At 45.2% G+C, this 17969-nt stretch overlaps 1 protein-coding gene and 2 long non-coding RNA genes across 4 annotated transcripts; 2 read left to right on the plus strand and 1 right to left on the minus strand.

Moving 5' to 3' along the window:
• The first annotated feature begins 151 nt into the window (after nucleotides 1-151).
• LOC310895812 lies at nucleotides 152-4142 on the plus strand. Its single transcript, XR_014580976.1, has 2 exons — nucleotides 152-408; nucleotides 503-4142. It is a non-coding gene; the product is annotated as an uncharacterized lncRNA (long non-coding RNA).
• On the minus strand, nucleotides 1671-16860 carry POLDIP3 (DNA polymerase delta interacting protein 3). 2 transcript variants are annotated; one of them, XM_083827421.1, is made up of 9 exons: nucleotides 16702-16860; nucleotides 13764-14151; nucleotides 11752-11826; nucleotides 9198-9293; nucleotides 7274-7456; nucleotides 6263-6340; nucleotides 5587-5716; nucleotides 4758-4824; nucleotides 1671-4380 (listed from the first exon to the last, which is right to left on the minus strand). In XM_083827421.1, exons 1-9 carry the CDS (start codon nucleotides 16758-16760, stop codon nucleotides 4206-4208), a joined length of 1251 nt encoding a protein of 416 aa, XP_083683547.1. In that variant the 5' UTR covers nucleotides 16761-16860; the 3' UTR covers nucleotides 1671-4205. The 2 variants fall into 2 exon arrangements, with proteins under 2 accessions (XP_083683547.1, XP_083683546.1); XM_083827420.1 differs by having other exon boundaries at nucleotides 11752-11829.
• Nucleotides 16861-16956: 96 nt separating this feature from the next.
• Nucleotides 16957-17861, plus strand: LOC310895815. Its single transcript, XR_014580979.1, has 2 exons — nucleotides 16957-17640; nucleotides 17743-17861. It is a non-coding gene; the product is annotated as an uncharacterized lncRNA (long non-coding RNA).
• The last annotated feature ends 108 nt before the right edge of the window (nucleotides 17862-17969 follow it).

Here is a 17969-nt window from a genome sequence, read left to right on the forward strand (position 1 = left end):
GGAGAAGAGGAAGGTAGCTACCTACTCTCCTGCCCCAACCCCCAGGAGGCACGCAGCCCAGCTGAGGCATGGCTTTCCTCACACCTGCGGATCACAGTCTTTCAAGAGCCTGCTACCACGTCTGACCTCCAAAGAAAGCTGCGACCCACCTGGGCTGGGAGGTTTTGACTATTCCTTAAACCTTCCTCGTAAGGCAGCAGGCAATTTACAGCTTTTACAGGTACGCTAAACTCGAGACAATATTGCACGCACTCTGGAAGTGCGCCACAGAAGAGAGAAAGCCCAGGGAAAGATAGTCATGAAAACAGTGGCTAACACTAATGCATGAAGACAGCAGAAGGAACACAAGAGTAGCACACCAAGGGAACAAGATGTAACATGAGGTGATGCACCAATGGATGTGGAAAGGTAAAGGTTTCCCTAGAGACAGTTTCCACAGGTACAGGGGGTGCTATCTCAAAACCTGATTTTTTTTAATTATTTTTTTATTTTTTTACCCCAGGCGGTGGTGGGGCACATTACACAGTCACGGGAAATAACTGAGACAGGCACAGGGGAGTAAAGAGGCTGAAGCCAGGGCAAGCAAAGTAGCCGTTGGGTTATGTCGCCCAACAATTTGGCATTAGAGGTGTATTTCTACACTGAAGTTCCTCTGGAAATCCTTGGCTAAGGACTATGGAAATGCAATGCTATGAAGAACAATACCTAGGTAGAATCTCTAAAGAACAGTATGCTTACTGTTAAGGAAGCTTATTGCACACAATCAGCTAGTTTAACAGTTCTGAAATGAAGACCTGAACAGTGAGAACAGTATAAAACAGCAAATGTGCTTAATGCTAGAGAGGCAAATAAAAGAATAAAGAAATGTTAAAGATTTGTAAAAACACTCAGAAGACAACAGTAAGTACAACTGTTCTTAAAGACTCTTGTAAATCAGGAGAAGATAAAATACAACCGTTACAGAGGAAGTTATATTTATGATTGGATGGAAGAGAAGACAACTCCAAAAATAAAGATCTTGAAACAAGACACGTACAAGGTGAAAAAATGGTTTGTGAAAGTAAGAAGTGATATGGTTAGTTGACTCAAGATATCGAAGTTAATTAACATTTATCAGATGATATGGTACATGCAAAAGCTATAAAAGTATACCAGGCAAACTTGCAAATTGTGGCATCACTTCAGAAGACAGCATATTTTTGAAAAAGCAAAGGAAGTTTGAGAGACATTATTACATATTACCTACCACCTGTCCTGGACAGCCATATTGAGTTAGTGCAAACCATTCGTATTTCATATGTGAGCTTACAATCTCTTAGTAGCCCAGAAAAAAAAATATAACCATGCTGCATAAGGGCAAATGTGCATAGATGTTAGGTCAGAAGATGGTAGGTGAGAACTCAGTGGAATGTAACAAGAGTAGCATGACAATTCCAGAACAGTAAGAAATTTGTCAGCTGCAAGGTGAGCTGCTTAAAAAAGCCGAGAATAACTGCAGGTTACTCTTCTTTCAAGTGCCTGCTGAAACAAGCAACACTACGAAGAACTAGAAAGCTAAGATGACTTCAGAGAGCTGACTGACTACAGGAGCAGGCAGAGCAACGCACAAGCAAGACACTGCTGTAAGACACGTCATAGAGTGGCGTTTAAACAATCATCGACCTGAACAATTAAAAAAAAAAAAGGATTTACTGCACAGATCACAGAGATAGAGAACAAAGCAGTAGTTCTTCCAAGGAAGTATGTTAATGTCATCATAATTCATCACAGATAACCTAAACAATGCATGATTTAACAGCAAGTTACAAAATGCATCTTCTTGCTATTTGGCTTTTGGAATGGATATAAATCAATTAAAAAACTTGCTTCAGTCTCTTCTGAAAGAATGGGGAGACAAGATATGCAATCACAATACATGTCTTCACATTTTCACAGCCTTATGATCTTATTACTTAACTGATTAGGAAAGCACCCTACTTTATCTGGAACAGGTACTCTACCTTCACAGCTGCACTTTTAAAATTATTTTTAAATCACTAGGCTGTCAATAACAAATTGCCATTGCTTTCATGTGACAAATAAATTGGGACTAGGTGGGGTCACAAATTGTTCCCATTTCAACAGCAACAATCAGCTATTAATTTTGATGAGATAATCTAGATGAAATTACTTATGAGTATCAATCGATTATCCACATACTCTTCCTCTTGGTCTTCCATCGCACTATCAGCTACCTATGGCATTTACCACTTAACCAGCAGCATTAGAGATTTGAAGTTTCTATTTTTTTTAAAAGCACACTTGATTCAATATTGAACAACTCTACCTACTGATCTTTCAGTTGCTTCACAGCATCTAAAAAGGCTTAGAATCCACTCTCCGTATAACAAACGTTTATTCAGAAACAGATAATACATTATCTTCTCCAACCCTAACATTTCTCCGCCCTCCCCCCAGTTTTTATTAAAACACAGGTGTTTGGTGGGTGATCTAAGAAAGGGGAACAACAGCTGTCTTAAGTCCCCTCCCCTACAAACATCTGCTGTTCAAACAAAGCACCCTACCAGAAATGGTGTCGTTGATTTCCAAACCAAAGAGAGTACTCCGGAAAAACAAGTCCTGCCAAGTTCTCAGTTATCTCCATGGCTAAAAGGTGAGATAAGGAATGGTTTGCACCAGCTAGATAGAGCAGAATTCATACAGAACAAGAAAGCAAAAGAAACACAGGGCTGACCAAGAATCGGGACCCGGAGAATCTGGACCTACACCGATTACGGAAAGCTCACTGAAGTTCTGCAGACCTGAACCAAATGGGTTAGGTTAATCTCCTAGCTAGAAGGATCAAATTCAACCCCCAACCAGCTTCTCAAAGTGGCTCTTTCCCTTCCTCTCTTATAATACAATTTGAACTAATACAAACAAATGGAGCTACTGGGACTTCAAATATCCATGACAATAATGCTGTACTACCGAAGGAGGTATTGGAAGTGCCACCTAGTGGCCTGTGGCTCATCACAGATGCTCACTGGCCGAAGTTCCACCCTTGCTGCTCAGCAGGGGACTTGCTTAACACTCCTCTCCAAGCGTCCCTTACATAGTGCTGCCTGCTCTCCTCCAAAACTTGCAGCAATGAAGCACAGCGATCATCCTCCAAATCCATTTATGTGAGCAACAGGCCAGCACAGCAGCCAAACATTGCCCAAATTATACCTCTCAAGAAAGCGATTTCTCCAGGGCAAGTGAAGACTGCTTCTTACGTGTTAGTATCAGAAAAAGGCCCCAGCTCCTTCCTTTTCATAAAAGGAGACTGGTTAAGTCAGAAGGTAAGAAAAAACTTGATGTCCCTGCATCGGCAGGAAGATGCAATGCAGTCTACTGGGAATGAAACACTAGGATTTCCTCTAGCTCTGAACACAATCCTGGTTCTTAATTTTCAGTCGACACAGGAGAAAATTAACTCAGCCTGACCCTACGGGGTAAATATGTTCACTGTACCAATGGCAGAGCTGTTTTTTCCCCCGCCTCCATGTATTACCAGAGTTGAAGCATCCCTCCTGTAGCACAATGGGTGCTGCATGTGTGCTTATGTCCTTTGTGCCCGATGCCTCCACGGGCTGGTACACACGGTGGGAAGCTCAGTTTTTCACACTTCTCAACATCACAGCTGCTGAGCAGAAAAATACCCAGCAGTCAGAATGAAACAGTATGCTACCAAATGCATACGAGTCAAAGATGCAAGATGGCACTTCCTGTACGTGGCCACACCTGACTTCGTACCCAGTGCAGCAATTTTGGGAACAGTGTGTTGTTCTTGCCTGTTGAAAATCCAGGGGATGCACCTTTTAGTTAAAGGTAGGACAGAAGAGAAGGAGATGGCCACCCCTTCCCTCAAAGTCTATGTGCACTTTTAATGGCCACTAAGGGCTTTGGAGTAAAGGAGGGAATTACATGGTATATGCTTAGTAATATATTACTGGCAGAAGGGAGAGGTTATTCTCTTGGAAAAAAAATAGTGGAAGAAAACTCCAACTATGAAAACAGAAAATACACACACAAGAGGAAAACACTATTGTACAGTAAGGTAGCGATCATAGAAAACAAAAAAAAACTTCAAGGCAGGCAAATGCAAACAACATCTGCACTCCTGCACTTTTCTCATTCCCCAACTTAATTGAGTTTTCCAGTCCGCTGCTCACTCCTCCTTCTCAGAGTTTGATTTTGAATTCTGTGGGCTGCACAGAGGAAGAGACCCCTGAGGATTTGAAGAGTGCCTTCAAGATGGTGTCAGGGTCCACCTCAGCTGGGGGATTTGACGCAGTGCTTGCACTTGTCCGGCGTGGTTCCCCTTCCTTCTTCACTGAAGGAGTATCACTCAATCGCCTGGAAGATTAAAAAGCAGTATTTAACCTCTCATTATGAAATAAAATTTAAGACAATGCCCATGTTTGCTGTTCTCAGTGTTCTTCCTTTCCCATATGTTCTTCCTTTCCCATATTTCCTTCCTTATTCCATATATTCCCAAATGTTTTAAATATACTTTCAGACACAAGAACATCCTGATCTCAGTCTCATTTTGAACTCATTTCCAGGGCTGGAAACACTACAGAGTCAAACTGCACTCAGCGCAGAGCCACAAACAAGAGGAGAATATTCAGGGGACAATAATTTGCCAGCAGTTTTCCTTCCCTCATATTCTCTTCAGAACAGAACCTGGAAATGTGTTTGGTTCTTCCCCCCCCACGCACAGGGACACTTACAGCAATATAGGCTGGTCTGAGGTGATGACATTCCCATTCATATGAAGGTTGCATTTCATTGGTTGACCTAAACCAAAACAAAGAGTCCTTATCTCAGAATCCCAGTAAGGAAAGACACCAGAAATATCATGCAACAGTGTAAGCAACAGAGTTCCACATGTTGAGGAAACGTGAGAAGGAACAGCTGATACGTCTTTTGTTGCAAAATTACAAGGACAGAAGTGTCACTGAAACACTCTGTACAACAGGAAAAATTGCACCAAGTAAGAGAGCACATATAGATTAAAAGCCCTTAGCACAGATGCAAGAGAATCTCCCATTCTGAGCTCTCGGCTCTTGATCTGGTATTTTTAACTTGTCACTCACTTGTCAGAGGAAAAACACCTCTTTCCAGCTAAGTACTTACCAGCTAATTTCAGCCTATAACAAATGGCAGACCCAGATCAAGAAGTGCATTGTTCAAAGTTTATAGAGAAGCTGACACTAACTGTTTTACAAGTCTCATTCGAAACATCTTTGACTATGCCCTGAAGGAATGGTGTCAAGCTGAGGCAGGGGAGGTTTAGGCTGGACATCAGGAAGAGGTTCTTCACTGAGAGGGCTGTCACACACTGGAACAAGCTCCCCAGGGAAGCAGTCACTGCACCAAGCCTGTCGGAGTTTAAAAAGCGTTTGGACTGTGCACTTAGTCACATGGTCTGAATTTCTGGTTAGACCTGTGTGGTGTCAGGAGTTGGACTCGATGATCCTTATGGGTCCCTTCCAACTCGGGATATTGTGTGATTCTATGAAATGTATCCGTCCTCAGTGCAACCCCGCTCAAACTTACCATCTAAGCATCTGTTGTTGTATTTCTTATATGCTGTGATTGCATCTTCTTTCTTCACAAAGACTACTTCAGCCACTCCTGGGTGCACCAGTCGGGCTCGCTTCAGAGCGCCACACACACAGAATAACTCCTAAGGGCAGAGCGTTGGTCACGACCGCGGTCACATCAAAGGCACCACACGAACCAGACAGACACAATGAGCGAGAAGGGCTTGGTTTCCTAATTACATCCCCACTCCCGTTCAGTAAACACATGGCAGAACCTGACAGCTGCCACTTGTCTTAACGCGTTTGCTATGTAACAAGTACTGGGCATATTTCTTATACGGGAGTGCATGCAGACCTGGGTTGTTCTCTGCCTGCTGAGCATGGAAGGAGCTAGGTAATTTGCATGGGAGCATTAAGTTCAGGGAGAACACTAAGCATCGCTTAGCATGAAGTCTTCTAAGTGATGTCAGGTAGCTCTAGAAATGGGATTTTCTACCATCTTCTTGAGCATACATTAAAAAAAAACCAACAGTGAACAGCTCACCCCACCCTGCCCCCCAAAAAATCAGGAAACACTCAACTTTTGCAATCCCTCTTCACCGTATTCACCATAGAGGGATTTATCAAAAGGGGTAGGGTAGGGGAAGGAAGCTTCATTCACCCACAGTTTGGCAGTAAGCAACACTCACAACAATGTCCTCCTCAGTGACGCGAGGATGCAGATTGTTTACGGTCATCTTTGTGCCTTCCAAGGGACTGAACGCCAGCTACCGACACGAACAAATACATTACACGCAGAAGGTCAGAAATGCAGCAACGACAGCACAGCAAACAAACAAAAAAAAGTCACTAAAAGGGTGCCTGGGAAAGTTTGTACACATGCATAAAAGAAAACTACAGCTAGTAATAGAAAATACCAATGCTTAGAAAAGCCCAGCTCATCTGAGAATGAAAAAAAGCCCCTTTTTCATATCAATATCTCTCTGAAGTAACTTTTCCTCTCCTGTTCCCAAGTATAACACTAACTTAATCTGCACACATACACAATACTCACTCGTTGTGCCCATACTCCCTTTTAAGAGCACATCTAAGCTATGTTCAGAACCAGCCAGGAAATCTGAAGTAGGGCTCCAGCCTCTCCAGAGCATGCTGAACTCGATCAATGTGCCTGGGAACATCCGTACCCAGCAGCAGGCAGTTTGGCAAAGCAATTCCAGGCAGGTTCTCTACAAATTGCCTGAGAAGTCTTGTGTAGATAGCAAGAAGCTGCTCTTCGAAGAATCCTATTCTTTTTGCTAGCAGCAGAGGACAAAAGACTACACAAACTAGTGTTAAAACAGTATTCCTAGGGACATGGAAGCCACCAAAGGGTGTCCAGATAACAACTGCCATCTCCTGATGACATCTACCTGCTTCCTCCAAGATCACATGCTCCCCCTCCCACGCTAGAAAGAAAAATAAAAGAAGTGAGACGCACTGTCTGAGAATTCCCAGTCTCTCAAACGCTGGAGAAGAGGATGTTCAGACAGGTTTAAAATTCTTGTGAAACAGGTCGCAGCTATCGGAATAAGCCTGAAGGACTCCCAGAGGTAGTGGTGCGAGGCAGGCAGAAGCAAACTGCTCACAAATCCAATCAACAGCAAGCTTCAGCTGTTTCAGAGGTTTCTCTAAGGATCATGTCCCCACTTCCCAGAGCTCACCTCAACAGGCGCTGGCTCTTTTGGAGGCTCCTCCTTTGTCACCAAGGTCCGGGACATGTTTGTCAAGGCCTTTGTCCGCATTGGGGAAGGAGGTGCAGGTGGAGCCGTGTACGTATCATTCTGGACCACTTTAGTCAGGGGAACAGTCTTGGACAGAGAGAACTTATTGCCACTCAGCCCAGTCTACAGAAGGAGAGAAAGTATCTCTGAGAGCTGCAGGTGACAAAAGTAAGCTCATTTTTTCAAGCACAAGAGCAGGAGAGCATTGCTGGCATGCATTAAAAACTTCATGTCCTTCCCAGTGTCAAAACCACGGCAGCGTTGGAGACTTTCAGCTGTGACGCAAAAGTCAACTGAAGTTTTTTTTTGGCATGATTATCTTGAAAGAGCACTTCCCTTGCAAAAGAGCACTTTTTAGACACACTTAAGTCTCATACCCTTCTTAAATGAACTTTAGCAGTGCTATTTGAATTTGGAAGACACCTTTTGTCCAAAGATTCTCAAGCAGTTGACACAGTGTACACAACAATTGTTCGTTTACAGTAAAATTCAGCTTCCCTAGTGCAAACAGTAGTAGTTCTTCAGAAACATAGAGCTAGGGCACGTGAAGACTTGGAGCGTGACTTTTCTACTCGCAGCTACCCAGGAAGTCTAAAGCCAGAATAAAAACTGTGCTTAGTACCTGCTGGGAAGTCTGGAGCTCTATTCTGAACACCCACACGAGAAAAGCCTGCGATAATCACTGCAGAAGATTGCCTGGGTGATGGTAAAGCTGCACTCCTTTGCTCTCTTAAAACCACTGAATAATTTAGGACAAACCCACATCCAACCGCTGTGTCTGAAACAGGGCTCACTTCAAAGGCGCATCAAGTTGGCTCATGGCCTCATCCAGCCAAACTTCAGCATCTCTGAGAACAGATTTCACGACCTGTCCAGGTCCCTCTGCCAGAATCTGACCCTGAGAACTCCACAATCCCTTCTTACATCTAACTAGAACTTAGTTTGCTGCACCACATTTGTTGGCTCATCTTTGCTCCATTCGTCTGTGAAAAGGGTCTGGTTTTTGCCCTTTTTGACCACCTAATTAAACAGTGAAAAAGGAGCAGACATCTCACAACAGCCTTCTTTCTCAGCCTGAAGAAACCCTGCTCTCTTGTCCTCTCCTCATCCATCGTTTTCTGCAGCCCCCTACCCATGCTGGTGTATGGTATCAGTCTGCCTTGTATCACAGAGCCCCAAAATGGGCATAGCATTCCAGGTGCATTCTCACAAGCGCCAGATAGATGGGAATAATTATTTCCCTTGAGTTGCTGGCTATGATCTCACTAATACAGCCTAACGTGCAGCTGGCCATCATTGCTGCGAGGCTGCAGCGCCAGGTCATTCTTAGTATATCGCCCAGCAGCAGCCCCAGGTCCTTTCCTACAAAGCTGCTTTCTAGCCAGTCCCCAACTTCAGTTGCAGTGGGACCTCGCATTTGTGTTGAACTTCCATCTTCTCCAGAGCATGAGTATTCCCAGCAAGCTGTCAACTAACATTTTGCACGGCAAGAGATTTCCTGCTTCGATGTCCAGTCTCTAGGAGCAGCAGAAAGCTTCCCTTGCTTGCCTGCTCAACCGAGATAGGCACAATGCACTTTCCCAACAAGAAGTCAAGAGCTAACACGCAGCAACCTGCCAGCGAGGGAGAAAGCACACGTTCTGGCTGCAAAAGGCCTATACAATCAGTTAGCCTAAAAGGGAGCCTGTCCCACAAATAACACTAGCAGCACTGACACAGAGAGAAGGGCGGGGTGAAGAGCAAACATTTCAGGGTAGAGCATCGTTTACATACTTTAAAAGAACATAAGCCCTGTAAAGCCACAGCCTGTGTGTCCAGCCAATGTGAGCATGGCGTGGTGGGGACTGTTCAGATAATCCCTTACCGCGTTGTGCAGGAAACTGTTTGTGGTGGTGATTTTCATCTGTTTGCTAGGAAGGGGAGAGACACTTTCATCATCATCTTCCATGTCATACAGACCCTGAAAAGAAGCAAGATAACAGTTTACAAGAAGGTAGATTTACTTTAGAAGTGATTTCTAAAATAAGTGATTTTCTCCTGTCTTCAGCCTTCTTCAGAACACACGCAGTACCATGAGGAAATGGACACACAACAGTTTGGGCTGGAAGGGACCTTAAAGACCACCTGGTTCCAACCCCCCTGCCATGGGCAGGGACACCTCCCACCAGTCCAGGTTGCCCAAAACCCCATCCAGCCTGGCCTTGAGCACCTCCAGGGATGGGGCATCTATAACCACTCTGGGCTACCTGTGCCAGGGCTTCACCACCCCCATAGTAAAGAATTTCTTCCTTATATCTAATCTCAACCTACCCTCTTTCAACTAAAAACCGTTACCCTTGCCCTATCAGCACACTGCCTGACAAAGAGTCCCCTTCCAACTTTCCTGTAGGCCTCCTTTAGGTACTCAAAGGCAGCCACCAGAGCTCTCCCCAGAGCCTTCTCTGGGTGCTCCAGCCCTCTGATCATCTCTGTGGCCCTCCTCCGGACCTCTAACAGGTCCACGTCCTTCTTATGCTGGGAGCCCCAGAGCTGAACGCAGCACTCAGGTGGGGTCTCGAGAGCAGAGCAGAGGGGGAGATTCACCTCCCTCGCCCTGCTGACCACGCTTCTTTTGATGCGGTTCAGGATACGGCTGGCTTTCTGGGCTTTAAGTGCACATTGCCAGCTCGCGTTGAGCTTTTCATCAACCAACACCCCCAAGTCCTTCTCCTCAGGGCTGCTCTCCACCCACACCCAGACTGGATTCATGTTTAGCATTGCAAACACGATGTTTGCATGTTTGGGAATGCACAACTACTTTGGACTTGGCTCTTACCCTCACATCTGGAGGACAGAGAGCTGAGAGAATACAAGTCCATTTCATAATGTCAGTGTAAGATCAAACTTCTTTTCCAGAGATGCGATTTCCCTAAGTGTACTGAAGTCACGTACAGATTCCTCTAATCTCTAGACCTTACCAGCACTGATGAAACCGCATTACTAGAATAAAGCCTTAATGGCTTATGTTTTAGCACCCTTCTACCTTTAAAGTTGAAGCCTATGCATATATTTTTTGTAAAAGGAAGCAGATGCCTGTGGAATACAACTGAACTGAACGTTCCTTTTGAATCGGCTGCGTTCCTCAGCACAGCACACGCCCGCCTGGCACCAGAAAACACTGTACTGTGAGGTTACTAAAGAATTCATTTCCCAGTTCCGCATAATGCCCATAGCCCTGCCTTAAAACACTGAGGCTAACAACAATCCAAATATTTTTCATAGACTCTAAACAATATTTCTAAGAAAAAAAGTTTATACACATATGGCACTGCCCAGAACATAGGAAGTCACAACTCGAAAGAGCTTCCCGTTAATTCAGCAGAAAGGTGAAGAAAAATGAAGAGGTCAGCAATGACGGCTTGAAAAATAAGTGGATTTTCATGGTCAACGAGATTCTGGTTTATGAACAGAGAGGTTGTTACAACTGGCAAAAATGCCAGGCAAGAGGACAATGGATTTGAGTTAAAGACAGCAAAACAGAGTCAAGGCGTCTGGTAACAAGGTCAGAATAATGAAGACACTTTCTGAAGTGATAGCATCTGGGATAGGTGAGGGCAGCACGTCAACGAAGACATAAACAGCTAAAGTTACCCTAATCGAGGCATAAAATAAACACGACATGGTATTGTCAGTGCTAGTTCTCCCGTATTTCATACCACAGTTTATGCATACATACATACAAAGTAACATAATGTAATTCCTTTGAAAGAACCCAAGGTGGTAAGGTAGCCAAACGCTTGGGGGCCGCAGCAAAGGCCTTTAAGACTGATCCCAAGAGAGACAGCACAAATTCTAGAGTTTTCCTCAAACAAAGGCTGCTTAATATGGTAATGTTGACAGTACATCAAAAAAAAAAACAGTTAAAATCATTCATCATCAGGTTTCCAGCAGGGACCCACCGCTGGGGTTTCACAGGAAGGTAACACCCTCTCCCATCTCGCTGCGGAGCACTTGACAATGCCTAACAACATCCACTCCGTGAAGAGGCTGCCAGGATGCTGAATCAAAGCAACCAACACCTGGACTAGACACCGTATCAGTGAAGCATTTATGAAAAGACACTACGGCTAAAGGTCTTGGTCTCTGGAAAAAACATGTTCTCGTAACAAGAACTGGGAATACCTACACTGTATTCAAGTAACACATGAAGATTCAAGTTCAGTTAGACTAAATGAAAGCCTCAGTTACCACGGAAGTATCTTACTGCACTCGAACGAAGAGCCAAGCTGTCAGAGACCTTGTTAACTCTCTCTTCTTTCCTATCTTAAGTTCTCCTTGCACCCACCAACGTGCATGGACACCTTCCTGCCCCCTCAGTTGCCCACCCCACCCCTCAAAAACAAGGGTTAAATCAAGAAGAGCACAGAACGGGCACACACCTGCTTGTGTGTATGGTTGTTCACCACGTTGATCCTCATTCCTGCTGGATGAGAGTGTCCGGGGACTGGAGCTTTCTGCTACAGTTAGAGGGAAAGAACCAAAGCGTTAAACACTGCAGTCCACCAGATCGCCATTTCGAGAGACTGGAGCTGTTCATTGATCCCCTGAGACCACTTAAAGGAGACACTCTCCTGCTCTTGAAACATGCTACACCGCAATATTAAACAACATCTGTGTCTCCTGTGATACGTTCAGAATGAGATACCTGCACTTCATCAAAGAAATTAAAACCCAAGGCCACACAGGTAAGTTTTGATTCAAATTACTTGAGTTTTACTTCAAGTTTAGTAGGAAAGATTTATTTCCAGCTCCGACAGCATTGATTAGGTTTTTATCACTGCAAATACGAAACCATGAATGGTCTAAATCAGTAAGAAAGCTTCTCTTCTATCACGTTACAGAGAACCAGAAGATATCTATTTCCACTAAGCTCAACAAGTTGGGACACAACACCATCTAGTTCGTCAGTTCCATTTCATAGAAGCAAATAACGCCACTTCACACTAGAGCTGGAATAAACTGTACTAGAATAAAATGATGCACAGGGTAGTGTACCTGACCCTTCTGCCATCTCGTATGTTAGCCTGCGAAACGAGGAAACCACAACACAGAGGGAATGTAGCTGCACTAATCAGCAACCAAAATCAACCCGCAGCTACCTCAAAAATGCCTTCTTGGTATTCGAAAAAGCTGGAAGCTGTCAACTACAGAAAACAATGTCTCACAAAAACACTCAGTATATGCAGTAAAAAAAAAAAAACAAATTTGCATTTTCTCTAGAAAAACATAGTTTCTAGCACAGCACCCTCGTGTTTCAATTTGCTAGTTCAAAGACAGTTCAGTTCAGTTTGATTCTGCTCCCACAACTGGAACATAGAGGAGGGCCACTGGCAATTTAGAATTTCAGTGTAAATCTTGAAACAAGTTATCTTATAACTGCTTACGTGCACGGTTTTGCCTACAGTCTTAGTCACCACATGATTCTACAACATTTTATAGCAACATGCTAACAAGCACTGTAGGTCAAACCAAGTGATTAAAAAAACCAAAAACCAGTCAGGTCAGAGCACGCTGCTGCTGTACCAGGCCTCCAGAAACCATTTAACTCCTAGATTTCTAGCAAATGTTCAGCTCCTAACAGCAGCTCCTAACAGCGGTGATTTGGCAGAAAAGGCCAGGATGAGGATTAATTACCCTGCTAATTTGAGGCTATTGAACAGACTGCTCTATAGCTCTGTGATTAGCTCTTCCGACTGCCCCAAGAATCCTTTCTCAGGCCAGCCTTTCACTCCCAGCCTGGCATCTGAAGACGCCAAGGGGCAATTTTCTGCTGAGCAGAAAGACTCATCCAGGCTTTCAAAGTGATGAGGCCAGCAAATGTTCCGGTGCGTACAGGCACACGGGATCTTCAGGAGGCAGGAAAGGAAAAGAGGTAGACTGGGAGCTCGAGTTACGCCCTTGCAACATGCTTGAATAGGTGAGGAACGCAAGCGCTCCTCAAACAGCAATCCTGAGGGGCTGAACAGAAACTTCTCATCTGACTCTACTCACTGTGTGTAACACGTGGAGTTCAACAGGAGCTGCTAGCCTGAGAAATTAAATAAGAATCAACAGTCTCTTGCAAAGAACGGTGGTATAAGAACAACAAAAAACATATATGCTTTCTTTGCATTTTATCTGGGGAAGAGAGACTACTTAACAGCTCAAGATAAGTATTTTAGTGCTGTCAGGAGCACTGCTTTCATCTTTACTGGGCCCAAAATTTAAATAAAAGCTTAAATGAAAGCTTGGATTCTTCAACAAGACCCAAAAAGCCGGAAGGACATGAAAAAGACTGAATCCTGCCCTACAGACTGTTGTAAACAAGGGAACGTATTCACGCAACTATTATCATTTCCACTGGACTGCTGCAGAATAACTGAGGGGCTCAGAGCTGGCTTGCTTGACCTACTTGAATAGTTTTGGTGATTTTCACAGCTGGATTTACTGTCCCCATAGCTGGGCTGATAGCAGCTGGAGTGTTCCTTTTTAAACTGATCTTCTCTCTGGCATCCACCACTTTGGTCACCTTTTCAGCAGCAACACTTTGCTGCTTACGGGAATTCAACATCTCTCGAGCATCCTGCACCTTCCCTTTTATTTTGAACCGAGCGTCCTTTTGAACCAGTTTTTCCCGAGCATCTTTAACCCCCAGTTTGTGCCGGGCATCAGTGAGGCCGATCTTCTGTCGGGCATCGAACGTCCGCTGGAAGTTGACAGCTGGTGACGACCTACTCAGAAGATTTTGCTGGATCCCAATGCGAGATCTTACACCTCCAAATACTGGCCTGGTGTTAAGCCTGAAAAAAAAAAAAAGGTTCAGACATTATACGGTGTGATACAGTATCCACAGAAGTGTCTGTGCTACTGCTAAGAAAAGCTCATGATTACTGCACAGAGCTCTGACCAGGTTACCTGTCCCAGTACAACAGCACAGCTCCTGAACTGTTTTATGCTGGATTTCACTTCGCTTGTAAATAGCTAAGGAACCTTTTCCCAAAAATCCTTAAGCTCACATTTATGAACTTCAGTAAAGGCCTGACTTCAGCTGTGCTAAAAACCTACTATATTTAAACAAAATTCATCAAAAACTTACGTACTTTGGGGAACTCTTTGAAGACAAATAGAAATAGATTTTCTAGTGTTAAGACTGAGCAGCTCCGCTAAAACATCTCTCGTAGTACAATCATATGCCTTGAAACAAAGAAAGCATGGAGCTATACGTCTGATCTCAAGAGTTCTGGGCAGCACGTGCAGAGCTCTGGGACTGCAGGAGGCGTGGGTTCTAGAATGCATAAGCCCCATTCTCAGCTCAAAGCCACTAGTTCCAAAACTGAGGAACTGCCAGTAAGAACACTTACAAGTCAAATCACTTTTCAGCATCGCTGCCTCTCCTTTGATCTGTTGACAGAGCTGCTGCACTCAGTGGCCTTTACTTTTTAAGTACATCATCATCATCGCAAAACTGAGCACAGAAGCTAACAGTCCGCAGGAAGAACGGTATTTGTATTTGTACACCTGTAGTACTAAGAAGCAGCCTGTTACATAGCCAAGCAGAAACTAGCTTCTTATTAGGTCTGATTTACTTGTCCAAAATTTCCCCTAAAAGGAAGTAGCTTGTCTAATTTTTTAATACTGGTATTCCTTTAAGCATTTTGTAAAGTTTTAGGGTGTAAAGTTTTCGTAAAGAAACCCTTTTAACTGGGCTTCTTTTTTGTAAAGATGAAGAAAATGTAAGCAATTTTAAAGCTACGTTAGTGCAAAATATTCTTGATGTCATTTCTTTTTTTAAATTCCAAATAAGCTACAGCACTATAGTGTTCATCTGCTTTCTGAACCACATCACACAGTATTATAGCCTAAAATTAGGTATCTAGAATTTGTTTTAATACCTAAAAGTCTAATGTCACAAATTCAAATGATGATGCAATTCAAATTCTCCATATAGCTTTATATCGATATTTCCTGATCTAACCCTACCATCTTAACCTAATTTTCCATCACCTATTTACAGCGGAGAGATGTGTGGAGAAGAGATGAAATAGCCTGAGACTGAACACCCACTTCCACGTCTCTGTTCTTGCCGTGCCCCGAACTGGAAAGCTCGGACTGGGGTCCCGCTGTGTTACCCAGCTTAGAAACCCTACAGCTGCTCTCTCGTACAGCCAAAGCACACCAGCTCCACACGGCAGGACTGTTACAAAGACCATTTATTAAAATATATCCAGAAGAATATGAAGGTGTAATGGCACCCATAAAGCAACAGCCACAAAACACGACTTCCCTTGCCATTTTAAAAAGCATTAACATAGCAAAGCAGAAAGCACTTGGTTAGAGTGCTGCAGAGGGCTTCATGAGCGTTCCTTTTAATAAGCATAAAAGAAATCAAAGTAAAACCCGAAATATGTGTATCAGCATTTAAGCCAGAATTAGTTAGACTGTTAACAACATGTATGATGAAATCAGTTAGGAAACTCTGTACTGGAGATTATACCTTCTCTGAAGGCTTTGTTTACCCTAATAAGCAACTCTTCTCTGGAGAGAATTGCTTACCCTGTAACAGCACAAACCGTTCAAGCATTTTGTGCCAGTTTTGTGCCATGGCACCTGAAACACAAGGGAATCTCAAACATCTAATTTCCTTTCAAATACTATGAGCTCTGACTTATTACACAAAATGGGATTTTGTGGGTAAGGATATTTTATTTATAGTTGAACATTTTTCTGTTATCATTTTGTCTAGATTACTAAAGAGCACATAATACGATCAGACAAGTTTGTTCAGTCTGTCCAGCCTTCCCAAAGGCACATTAGCTACCTCAGAAATCTCATAAAGCAAGCTAAGTGCGCCAAGTGAAATTTAAGGTACACGAACTTGAGGGATTACTGCTTGGCAGACAAAGCAAGGAGATTTCCTGGGAGAAACGAGAGTAAAGGGGGGACTTGAGAAAGGCGAAGGGAGGTGCAGCGCATCCTCAGCTGCACGGAAACCGCTCCAAACATGGAGGACAGCATGAATGAAAGCGCAAAGCCTTGTGAGGACTGGGATTTAAAGGTGCTGGAATATTTCTGCTATCACGTATTATCGTGAGACTTCCAAACTCCCATAGATGTAGAAAGAAAGGTAAACAACTGGTCGTTCCTCGGTGAGGAACGGGCCACGCAAAGCCAGAGGCGCGCTCAGGGAACCGCGGCGCCCCGCTCACCTCACAGACGGGCCCTGCGCGCCGGCCGCCGCCCCCAAAGGCCCGGCCCGGCAGCGGCCTCCCGAGCGGAAGGCCCGGAAGGGGGAGCGGAGGGGGAGTCCCCGGGGAGCCCCGGGGGGGCGCCGTGTGCCGGCGGGCGCCTACCTGCCCTTCCCCGTCACGCCGCGCTTCCGTATGAGCTCGTCCAGCGACAGGTCCGCCATCTTGTCGCGGGGCCCAGCGAGGAGACGCAGCCAGCGAGCCCCGGACGTGACATCATACCCCTTCCGGCGCTTCCCTCCCCCTCCCTCCTCCCCGCGCCTCCGCGCGAGGATGCCCGCCCCCTCCCCAGCCCGGCGGTCCCACAAGCCCCAGCGGCGCCCCGGCGGCTCATTTGCATACGAGCCCTTGCATTGCACGGCGCGGTTCGGCCTGGAAAAGCGTTTACACGGCTCATGACGGCGCGAGAAGCGGGTAAAAAGGCAGGGCAGAACGGACACAGTCCGTTCTAGCCGGGGTGGTGAGGGCGAGATGCTCGCCCTGATCTACAGAGGTGACGCGCAGAGCCCTCCGAGCGAGCCGGAGGGAGTCTTGTTATGCCTTAAACTTATGAGTAAGGAAAATAACGACTCGGGGTGACGCCCGGGTCCTCACTGCTGATGTGAGAGGAATTTTTGCGCGGGTACAGGTCGCCCCCGGGTGACCCGCTTACTTCGCGGGATGCCCGGGAGCCGCGATCTGCCCGACCCTCAGTGCCCGACGTCACAACGACAGAACCGGCCCGGCGGCCATGTTGTGCTGGCGCTGTGTAGGGGCAGCTGGCACGGGAAAAAATCACAAAACAAACAAACAAAAAAACCTCGCTGTTGCAAACCTAACAGCCGACACTTCGAGCAAATTCCCGTAAACGTAAGAGCAGCCCCCGTGGTTCAGGCTTCAAGCTCCATCTCTCCAGTTTCTGTTTCCCCACCTGCAGGGAGACAATAGGATCAGGAAGGTGCGTCCTAGTGTCAGGCCCGTCGCCCTGCTGTGCTGACCCCTGAAGTTTCCCCAAATGTGAGAAACGGCTGCCTCGTTTGTGGATGGCTTTTACTCCTCCAGGAGGTAAAAATCCAAGTGAACCAAAGCAGCCCCTGTAAGCCGATGCTCAGGGAAGAACTGGAACAGAACAAGCACTCACGGTACTCCCCCTTCATGCTCCTCCAGGCACTCGGATTTGTTTAGTAACCCACTGGAGGTCTCTTCCAGACACCTGGCCAGATGCCCTTGATCCCAGTGACATCTGTGCAGACACAGTATCCTTTGACAAGCTGAACAGCCCCTCTGCTCTCTGTCTCCTGTAGAAACGCCTCCTTTTTGTTTTTCTTCTGCCAGCCTAGCTCTTGAAGGCAGAGTGCACACATGGCTCCAAACAAGCTTCTTTTCCACCTTGC

The sequence above is a fragment of the Anser anser genome (genome assembly GCF_964211835.1).
Source record: "Anser anser genome assembly, chromosome: 1".
NCBI classification, from domain to species: Eukaryota; Metazoa; Chordata; class Aves; order Anseriformes; family Anatidae; genus Anser; species Anser anser.

Bases quoted from the DNA above. Each gene is read 5' to 3' on its own strand.
- POLDIP3 (XM_083827420.1), bottom strand. From the start codon at position 16,760: ATGGCGGACCTGTCGCTGGACGAGCTCATACGGAAGCGCGGCGTGACG. The intron at 11,830-13,763 runs GTAGGTCAAGCA...CTCTAACTGTAG, and splicing joins AAATCACCAAAACTATTCAA to CAGAAAGCTCCAGTCCCCGG. The intron at 6,341-7,273 runs GTGAGCTCTGGG...TCGTGTCGGTAG, and splicing joins AAGAGCCAGCGCCTGTTGAG to CTGGCGTTCAGTCCCTTGGA.